General features: G+C 37.1%; 1 protein-coding gene across 1 annotated transcript; it reads right to left on the bottom strand.

The window, feature by feature from the left end:
• Window positions 1–2,248: 2,248 nt before the first annotated feature.
• Window positions 2,249–9,650, bottom strand: kti12 (KTI12 chromatin associated homolog). Its single transcript, XM_051870318.1, has 8 exons — window positions 9,378–9,650; window positions 7,967–8,018; window positions 5,814–5,866; window positions 5,577–5,632; window positions 5,417–5,496; window positions 5,090–5,249; window positions 4,913–4,975; window positions 2,249–4,748 (listed from the first exon to the last, which is right to left on the bottom strand). Exons 1-8 carry the CDS (start codon window positions 9,526–9,528, stop codon window positions 4,638–4,640), a joined length of 726 nt encoding a protein of 241 aa, XP_051726278.1. The 5' UTR covers window positions 9,529–9,650; the 3' UTR covers window positions 2,249–4,637.
• Between the last annotated feature and the right edge of the window lie 1,377 nt (window positions 9,651–11,027).

Below are 11,027 nucleotides of genomic sequence, written 5' to 3' on the forward strand. Positions count from 1 at the left end.
CTTTGAGTGCCCAGAAAAGCGCTATGTAAATATAAGAAATTATTATAATGCTGATTTTGTTTAATGTGGACTAATGTTCCATTAGGTCTCTACAGAAAAGCAGTAAAGAAAACCTAAATATGCAAAGTACTTAGACTTTGTATTTTAATAATCATTACTATACACTGCCACTGGTTTGGGTTGGTAAGATTTTTTTATATTTTTGTAAGTCTTTTATGCTCACCAAGGTTGCATTTATTTGATCGAAAATACAGTAAAACAGTGATATTCTGAAAAGTTAGTATTGTTTTTTAAAATGTAAATTATTCCTTTGATGGCAAAGCTGAATTTTCAGCATCATTACTCCAGTCTTCAGTGTCACATGATCCTTCAGAAATCATTCTTATGCATTCATATGCTTATTAGAAAGAAACAAGAAACATTTTTTATTATCAATGTTAATAACAGTAATGCATCCTTGCTAAATAAAAACAAACTTACTAACCTTAACTTACTAAACTTTTAAACTGTAGTGTACTTTATTTCTACTTAAAGAGGACCTATTTTTACAAAGTCTTAAGGGTTGTTTACACCACACCGTTTTCAACTAAAAATGGAAAACTTTTTATGAGTTTTGGCCTTTAATTCGACAACAGCGTTTTGGGGGCCTGAAAACACAAACTTTTGAAAACGGTTTCAACGTGCAAGTTTTTGAAAACAATACCGTTATCGTCTCCGTGTAAACTACAAAAACACAAATTTGTGAAAACAGTGACATCATGCGTATTACCTATTCAGTCTACATGCGTGTAGTATTTCTTTACAAAGTGACATCGCCACCTACTGACCTGACATCATAATACAGCGTTTTTAGTCGTTTTCTCGGATCCATGTGAACGGGATCGTTTTGACAACGTTGTCATCTTTTCAGGTGTTAGTACATCATTGTCCTATAAACGTACCCGTAATTTTGTTTTTGGGGCCTACTAGAATAGGTTTTCATGCTTGATTGTTCAAAAAAAAAAAAAAAGAATTTTTTTCTTCTTCATTTTTTACAGTTGCAGCACGTCTCTTCCCAGTCTGTCAGTAACGATCCGTTTAGTTCCTGTTTCTATGAAGCACCTCCTTCCGAAAAGCCCAATGTGCTCTGATTGGTCTGCTGGACCAGTGTGTTGTGATTGGTCAACCACTTCTAGCGTGTTTCAGAAATGTCACGCCTCTCATAACCGCAAGTAGCTCAACCAGGCCTCATTTAGAAACTGTTCTTACTGATATAGAGAACCCCTTTGGACAGACTTTGTGCTTTTTATCTTTGCAGACCCTTTTCATGCTCAAACAGCAACATTACACACTCAAGAAATTTGAAAATGTAAAAAAGCATAATAAGTCCTCTTTAAATTGCAACTCATGTCCTACAAGTAATATTCCTGTACAGAACAGATATGAGTATATAATGCAACGCATTAAAATCAGCCACATAGCTTTAAGGAGTGACATTTTTAAACTAATAACTAAACAATTTGTGAACGTAATATTTTTTAATGTAGACTTAACAATGCCAAAAAAGAAGGGGACTATACAAATGTGGAAAACATGAAAAAAATACAAAAAAACGTAACCAAAATGTTGCTATTTTCACCATGCAAAAGAGTCTGAGGGGTCATGACAGAAGTTATTGGAGTGCATGTTTTCTTCAAATCATGTTATACCAGATTATAATTTCACACAAACAGCTGGCCTGATTCCCCCAGTGAATCCCTAACACAAGAGTCAATATGGCTCTCCAAACACTTGCATTTGCCCCGAGGCATAAACATAAGACTTGCATGAAAAACACTAACAGTCAGCGTCTTAATGAGTTTTATGGTTCATTTCATTAGCCTGCCCACGTCTGAAGCCTGGAAACATCTGTATGTACGCATTGATGACTTCAATCAAACATTACGCTCATTTCAAGGTCGGTGAACCACTGAAGACAAACATCCAGACTGCAGCTGAACGTTTCCCAGCATGTTCCCTGTTACTGAGGAGAAAATGAAGAGAAAAAGGAACAATCTCTGAAAGAAAGACAAAAAGCACTGCAGTGAACCGTGTAGGTGATATATTGGGTTGTTAGGTGATATGAGTTCATATGCGGCTTGTGACATTTCCTCCCATTTTCTCACTGCTTTGCAGCAGAATAATCCTGAAACTGTCCAGTTTGTTTTGACCAGACCTCTACTCACTAATTATTTGTATTAATACACCAATGAATATAGAAAGACATTAGAAGAGTTCAAATTTTTATTGCACTCAAAACATTCTTAAAATGCAACTTGAAAACAATAAATATGACCTTAAGAATTACAATTTAAAAACACCTGTTAGTGCATACTCTTATTAAGATACTGCACAAACATATTGGCAATCTGTCCAATGTTCTCTGTTGGATGCATCTTGGTGTAACTGATGAACTGCCGTCGGAGTTTCCTCAACTCCACCATGTTAAGACTTCTTGTGAGTTCGATGTATTGAACAAGTTAAGAAAACTGGGCTGTTACAATAATGTACGTTGCATCTCAATTGAGGCGGATAATTTTTATCCGATAAGAAACTACGATGGAAACACATTTACTGAAAAAACGTTGAGACTCTGCCTCAACACTGGATGTGGACTTAGTTGCGAGACAACAAAGAACAAGTATAAATTAACTTCTAATAAATCCCATTTGAATTCTGTATTATTTCAAAGGGCCACCTGCACTGGTCCATGTCCACGTGTCTAAATGCTAAAGCTGTAATGGACGGCCACCGAACTGCAACTGCGTCAGAAAGAAATGACATTCTTTGATGTCTGTGTATTCATCACATGCACACAAGTCCTGTTTATTACTACAACACATCTTCAGTTAGCATTAAACGGATCAACTTTCTGTCAGCAAGACTCAATCGAGCATAAGTCAAAAATTCCAGGCTTGATCTTGGTTTCATGCTGTAATCGTTTCTAATGCTTTGCCCGTTTATGGCAGGACATTTCTGTGTTGTCACAGTGAGAAACATCAAATAGCTATGATGGGTGGCTCAGCAAAGCAAGACAACAATATTACATTTTCACCAAAAAAAAAAAAAAAAAAAATCAGAGTAAAAGCTATGGAGCTCCTAAAGGACATGGCAGTGGGAAAAAAAAAAAAATGAGATGGGAGGAAAAATAAATCGTCAATGCTTTTGCGTTCTCTCGCAAATATTTTGCGATTCCCCGAGAAACTTTGTGTTCGTTTGCCAAATATTTTGCGTTTCATTGAGAAACTTTGCGTTCCCCAAGAAACTTTGCATTGGCTCGGCAAATATTTGCGTTCCCCTGAGAAACTTTGCGTTCGCTCCCCAAATATTTGCGTTCCCCCGAGAAACTTTGTGTTCACTCACCAAATGTTTTGTTTCCCTGAGAAACTTTGCGCTCGCTCGCTAATGTTTTTAGTTCCCCTAAGAAACTTTTGTGTTGTCTTGCCAAATGTTTGCGTTTACCCCGAGAAACTTTGTTTGCTCACCAAATGTGTTACATTTTCTCGAAAAACTTTGCATTCGCGCGCCAAATCTTTTGCGTTTCCCTGAGAAAAATGTTTTGTATTCCCCCAAGAAACTTTGCATTGGCTCGGCAAATATTTGTGTTCCCCTGAGAAACTTTGCGTTCGCTCGCCAAATGTTTTGCGTTTCCCTGAGAAAATTTGCATTCGCTGGCTAAATGTTTGCGTTCCCCCGAGAAACTTTGGGTTCGCTCGCCAAATGTTTTGCGTTTCCCTGAGAAACTTTGCGTTCGCTGGCTAAATGTTTGCGTTCCCTGGCTAAATGTTTGCGTTCCCTGCGTTTAGTCGCCAAATGTTTTGCGTTTCCCCAAGAAACTGCGATCGTTCTCCAAATGTTTGCGTTCCCCCAAGAGACTTTGTGTTGGTTTGCCAAATGTTTGCGTTCCCTTGAGAAACCTTGCGTTCCCTCACCAAATTTTTTGCGTTTCCCCAAGAAACTGCGATCGTTCTCCAAATGTTTGCGCTCCGCATTCGCTTGCCAAATAGTTGCGTTTCCCCGAGAAACTTTGCGTTCGCTCAGCAAATGTTTGCGTTCCCTCAAGAAACTTTGCATTCGCTCGCCAAACGTTTGCGTTCTCCCGAGAAATTTTGCGTTTGCACGCCAAATGCTTGCGTTCCCTCAAGAAACTTTGCGTTCGCTCACCAAATGCTTAAGTTCCCTCGAGAAACCCTATTATAGTTACAGTTGTGGTGTGGACTCTGCTATTCTTTTATATTTAGATCATTTTTTTAGAACTATTTCTTTATAGTTATAGTTAACGTCCTTGGTGTGAATGGGCCTTTTCTGACTTGAAGAGGATTCTGACTTACTGAAAGGCCACTGCGATCACACACACTCAACAGATATGATTGTGATCGGCTACAATGCTCAACGCTTGTAAAAACAAGCTGTAAATAGAAACCTTTGACGCTCAGAGAGCAATCAAACAAACATGAACAGGAGCGTTTGAAAGCAGCATCTATCAGCGGGTACTGAATATACCCAGTACTCGGTATTACAGAAATGCTGGTACCGTCAACCTTTAATTAATTTATTTTTTTAAGTACCAACTGGTACCGGTAGTGCTGGTACATATGACAACACTAATAGAAAGATATTTAAAGCGAGAGAAATGCTAAACATTCAAGAATAAAGGATATCTTTTCCGTAGCTCCAGGAATGGAAATGAGATCTCCAGGGACGCTGGTCTTCTGTGACTCAAGAACAGCCTGGGACATAAAACAACCCGTATGACGACACATGCTATTGATACTGACGGTCTTGCTATGCAAAAGCAATCTATAAACGCTCACCTGTAGGCAATGAAACAAAGAATGACACTGAAAGCTTTCTATTTTTATAACAAAACACCTGAAGGGGATGAAAAACGTACCATTAGGACATCTTGAGTAACTTTGTCCAACTCATACATAAAGTTGGTGGATGAGAGCGGTTGCTGGTAAAAAAAGAATTAGAGAAAAGGAAACAGGTTCTAATGTCCATTCATGGGCAATCAAAAGTACACAATGCTGTTACATACTCATGAATAATGCATTATTAGCGATCTTACGCTCTGTGTGGACTGATTAGGTGGTGGTGCTTTTCTTTTGAAAAGCGCATCGCAGATGGCTTCAAATGGAAGTGAGTCTTCTTGTTGAATAGTAAAGAGTGGACTGTCCCATCTATTCCTTGAATCAGGGGCTTCAAAACGCTGTATTAGCGCATCAAGACTGTTGTTAAAAAAGACAGAAAAGATTGGTAATGAAGCTAACACTCTATTTAGTATCCTTATTTTATAACATCAACTACCATTCAAAAGTTTGGGGTCAGTAAGGTAGTGCATAACAGAAACACGTAATTAATATAACCACATTGAGACGAAAGAAAAAATTCTTACATTTCCTGTGTGTACTGAGATTCAGCCTCTCTGCCTTTATTCCATTCTGAGCTCACATCAGCTGACGTCAAACAGTACATCTGCAGGGGTTACAGAATTATGTGCACTACATACAAAAATAGTAGACTTAAATATTTTTCAGACATAAGAGCTTACGTACCAAGCAATGGGGTGTTTGTGTATGTTTGATAAGACAGAACAGCTCATATCTGTAGCCTGGAAATAAAACACAATTAATCCTCAATCTATGTGTGTCACATGCAACACCAGCTGTTGAAAGTTTGTATGTCACTTAATATAACACTTTAAGGAATGTGTCACTTTAAGGAACTTCTAAAGGTAAGGTCTAAAATAAAATTAAACACCTAACATTATACGAATATCAACACTGATTTACCTTTAATATAATTCAAGGAATCAAGAATGACAATGTCGCCTCTATTGACTTTCCTGTTTACAAAGAGAGAGAAGTACAGAGAAATCATTTAAATCAGAGTCACAGTTCTCTGATAATGCAAGTGTATAATTACAATTAGTGTATAATTATACAAAATATAAGTGTATAATTTACTTAATAAATATAATTATTAGTGTAAAATTTCTCCCAGCAGGACCCGCAACAGCACACGTCAAAATCAAAATCAATTCAAAAGTTCTGTTCTGACCCTAAAACTTTTGGATATTCATGACTCAAAACATTCATGACATTTGTATAAATATTTTTTACCTTGAAAATATGTTCTTTTTTGTAGAAAATTGTAAAATAAAAAAACAACAACATATACAGTGGGGCAAAAAAGTATTTAGTCAGCCACCAATTGTGCAAGTTCTCCCACTTAAAAAGATGAGAGAGGCCTGTAATTTTCATCATAGGTACACTTCAACTATGAGAGACAGAATGGGGGAAAGAATCCAGGAAATTACATTGTAGGATTTTTAATGAATTAATTGGTAAATTCCTCTGTAAAATAAGTATTTGGTCACCTACAAAAAAGCAAGATTTCTGGTTCTCACAGACCTGTAACTTGTTCTTTAAGAGGCTCCTCTGTCCTCCACTCGTTACCTGTATTAATGGCACCTGTTTGAACTCGTTATCAGTATAAAAGACACCTGTCCACAACCTCAAACAGTCAGACTCCAAACTCCACTATGGCCAAGACCAAAGAGCTGTCAAAGGACACCAGAAACAAAATTGTAGACCTGCACCAGGCTGGGAAGACTGAATCTGCAATAGGTAAGCAGCTTGGTGTGAAGAAATCAACTGTGGGAGCAATTATTAGAAAATGGAAGACATACAAGACCACTGATAATCTCCCTCGATCTGGGGCTCCACACAAGATCTCACCCCGTGGGGTCAAAATGATCACAAGAACAGTGAGCAAAAATCCTAGAACCACACTGGGGGACCTAGTGAATGACCTGCAGAGAGCTGGGACCAAAGTAACAAAGGCTACCATCAGTAACACACTACGCCGCCAAGGACTCAAATCCTGCAGTGCCAGACGTGTCCCCCTGCTTAAGCCAGTACATGTCCGGGCCCGTCTGAAGTTTGCTAGAGAGCATTTGGATGATCCAGAAAAGGACTGAGAGAATGCCATATGGTCAGATGAAACCAAAATAGAACTTTTTGGTAAAAACTTAACTCGTCGTGTTTGGAGGAGAAAGAATGCTGAGTTGCATCCAAAGAACACTATACCTACTGTGAAGCATGGGGGTGGAAACATCATGCTTTGGGGCTGTTTTTCTGCAAAGGGACCAGGACGACTGATCCGTGTAAAGGAAAGAATGAATGGGGCCATGTATCGTGAGATTTTGAGTGAAAACCTCCTTCCATCAGCAAGGGCATTGAAGATGAAACGTGGCTGGGTCTTTCAGCATGACAATGATCCCAAACACACCGCCCGGGCAACGAAGGAGTGGCTTCGTAAGAAGCATTTCAAGGTCCTGGAGTGGCCTAGCCAGTCTCCAGATCTCAACCCCATAGAAAATCTTTGGAGGGAGTTGAAAATCCGTGTTGCCCAGCGACAGCCCCAAAACATCAATGCTCTAGAGGAGATCTGCATGGAGGAATGGGCCAAACTACCAGCAACAGTGTGTAAAAACCTTGTGGAGACTTACAGAAAACGTTTGACCTCTGTCATTGCCAACAAAGGGTATATAACAAAGTATTGAGATGAATTTTTGTTATTGACCAAATACTTATTTTCCACCATAATTTGCAAATAAATTCTTTAAAAATCAGACAAAGTGATTTTCGGGATTTTTTTTTTTTCTCATTTTGTCTCTCATAGTTGAAATGTACCTATGATGAAAATTACAGGCCTCTCTCATCTTTTTAAGTGGGAGAACTTGCACAATTGGTGGCTGACTGAATACTTTTTTGCCCCACTGTATACATGGATTACAATTATAAGAATCTGACAATAGATTGTTCTAAATGTTTCTCGTTTTTATCTTGAACATCCTTATTTGCCATTGAGTACTGTTATGTTTGAGTCTGACTCTTTTGCATCTTTAACAGAGATATTATATGAGACATAAATGAATCACCTCTCCACTTCAGCTCTCAGTGATCCTCTCAGATTCTTCTCTTTCTGTGAGTCTGTAGGCAAAGAAATAGCATTGTTGTGGCAGTTAGATTCAGATCAATTACAAAGAATTGGAAGCAAAACTCTTCGAATGTAAAATTTAGTGTCAAATATAAAAGTTTGATGAAAGCTTATAAAAATGAAAATTCTGTCATTAATTACTCACCCTCATGTTGTTCCAGACCTTTGTTCATCTTCAGGACACAAATTAAGATATTTTGATTAAATCCAAGAGCTTTCTGACTCCTCCATATACAGCAATTCAAGAACTGTCAAGGCCCAGAAAGGTACTAAAGACATCATTAAAATAGTCCACGTGACTGCAGTGGTTCAACCTTAATGTTATGAAGTGATGAGAATACTTTTTGTGTGCAAAAACAAAACAAAAATAATGATTTCGTCTCTTCTATGTCAGTCCCCTACGCTGTTAGCGTAGTGAACGCAGTGCAGCGCTTCAGTGTTTACGTCAGAACGCAGACTCATTATTGGCCGGCTCCTGCATCAGCATCACACGCATGCATCGTGATGCTCACGTGAACAGCGTCGGCCAATACCGAGCTGGCGTTCAGACGTAAACATGGAAACCTATACTGTGCTTACTGTGTAGGACACTGACAGGGAAGAGAAGAGATTGTTGAATAAAGTCGTTATTTTTGTTTTGTTTTTGCGCACAAAAAGTATTCTTGTCGCTTTATAACATTAAGGTTGAACCACTGCAGTAACGTGGACTATTTTAACAATGTCTTTAGTACCTTTCTGGGCCTTGACAGTTCTTAAATTGTTGTATATGGAGGAGTCAGAAAGCTCTCAGATTTCATCAAAAATATCTTCATTTGTGTTCTGAAGATGAATGAAGGTCTTACGGGTTTGGAACGACATAAGAGTAATTAATGACAGAAATTTCATTTTTGGTTGAACTAACCCTTTAACATTAAAATTTTATGTTAAAATGTATGTTTTTAATGTAACCTCCTTTTACACACTTTAGTCAGTTCAAGAATTATTTATGCATTTGTATATTGTTTATTTGAAGGACTCAAAAGTGCAGTTTCGTGTCTGTCCTTGTATTGGTCAATTGGTCGAGGTTGATATGGGATTTAGAAAGTATTAGTAATAAGCAATCCAATACTTTTAGAGAGAGTAATAAGTATAGTAATCTAATTACTGTTGAAGATGTAATTAGTAACTAGTAATTAATTACTTTTTAGAATAACTTACAGTGCTTATAAGACCAGTTATAAGCCAAAAGTGTTTTTGTTTTTCCACGTTTCTCAGTAAGACAGACCTTTGGCTTCAGTATTGTCCTAACATACACCTATGCCGATATATGATTTTAAAACTCGACGCATCATGAACTTTAAGAAGCTTCTCACCTGCATATACAGAGTTCTTGTCAATTCCCTGATCTTCATCTCCGACTATATGAACCTGTCTTTCTGTATTTTTCGTGAAGTACTCTCTCAGTTCATGGGCTCGTCGGGTTTTACCACTGCACGGGTATCCACACATCACTATTAACGGCATTTTAACGCAAAAGTCTGGATGACAGGAGCAGATTCATGCTTTTCTACAGCGATACATGATGGGAGATGTTCTTCCTCGCGCTCATGTTGTGGTCTGGTAAGGTTAGCGCATTGCTGCCCTCTACAGGTCAGTGGTCAGAAAGTAAAATATTCCAGATAACTTTGGTGTGTCCACGTTCACTCACTCACTGTAAACTGTTTTAAACATTGTACATAAACTGGTTTGAGTGGTCTGAGTTTCCAAAGGTGGGTAAATCATTTTGCAGAGGCTAAATGAGAAACATAAGATGAATGCACTCCGACATGGTAATTTTGAGCATCTGAAGTATCATGAATTGCACACTGATGGTCTCTGTAAGATAAAATGTTTTTGCAAAATAAATAAGTATTTAAGGAAAAAGACTATTTATTTGTGGGCCCATTTATCTACGGCTAAAATGAATCCGTTTAGGAACTTTTAGAGATATTTTTATGGATATTTTCCCTTGGTATGGTAGCCTACATTAAACAAATAATATTGAAACGATGTAAGTTTAAGCTTTTAGCTATGTGTCATATTTATATTGTATAAATGCAGCATCCATAATTGGGCTCACAACCACCACACACAGACACACTAATGTGCATTTTATTACAGCTGTTATCAATTATACAATATTACAATATTAAATAACAATTACATTTTTATTATTCTTAACCTAAAAAAAGTGAGTCAAAAATATTATTTAACATCACTGAACCAATATAAATCAATTTATACCAACAAAACTAATTTTTATGGGTTAAATCAGGCAGAAATAGCTCTTTACGGTAATAATGGCAGGTTACCTTTTACAGTGTATAAGAGGCTGAATGTTAACAATGTTTTAATGTTATGCATGTTAATGTTTCATTAATGTTAATTTTTTATTCTAAAAAATGTCCAATGCAATTTCAATAATTTTATAATCATTTTTTAAAAAGAATCTTATTTTAATGCAATAATAGATATTTTTCCATGTTATAAAATGTAAAAGAAAAAAAGGGAGAGAGAAGAGTTTAGAGTATATGCATCTGATATTTAAATAGCTTTTGCGCAGAGACATTTTAATAATTTACCAAACAGTTCCCAATGTATCTGACCTCACATTACTATCCGGGGACAATTTTAAATAATTTTTTAAAATTTGAAAAATCACAAAAAGCATTTCTTACATCAGTTTGCAAAGGCTCCAAATCCCTGCATGCATCAGAGAATCCCATGGGAAAGATAAGCTGAAGCTTTGTATCATAATTAGAGCATGATCCTTCCCACTTGTTTCTATGAAGCTGCTCATTTGGGGGGAAAAAAAAAATCTTTGAGAGCAATTAGCAAAATTATAATCTAGATTACACCTGTAACCTTAAATTGCCGACAAGATAGAAATGAGACTAATTTGCAGTTTAATATTTATTTTTTAAAATACAGATTTTAATAACTCATCTAACACATTCATTCATCCATTCACTCATTCATCCACT

Source organism: Ctenopharyngodon idella, chromosome 18 (assembly GCF_019924925.1).
Source record: "Ctenopharyngodon idella isolate HZGC_01 chromosome 18, HZGC01, whole genome shotgun sequence".
NCBI classification, from domain to species: Eukaryota; Metazoa; Chordata; class Actinopteri; order Cypriniformes; family Xenocyprididae; genus Ctenopharyngodon; species Ctenopharyngodon idella.

Excerpts from the sequence above, each read along its gene's own strand:
- kti12 (XM_051870318.1), bottom strand. The coding sequence starts at position 9,528 with ATGCCGTTAATAGTGATGTGTGGATACCCGTGCAGTGGTAAAACCCGA. Across the intron at positions 8,019-9,377 it reads CAAGAACTCTGTATATGCAG|ACTCACAGAAAGAGAAGAAT; the intron begins GTGAGAAGCTTC and ends CTTTGCCTACAG. Across the intron at positions 5,633-5,813 it reads TTCCTTGAATTATATTAAAG|GCTACAGATATGAGCTGTTC; the intron begins GTAAATCAGTGT and ends TTTTATTTCCAG.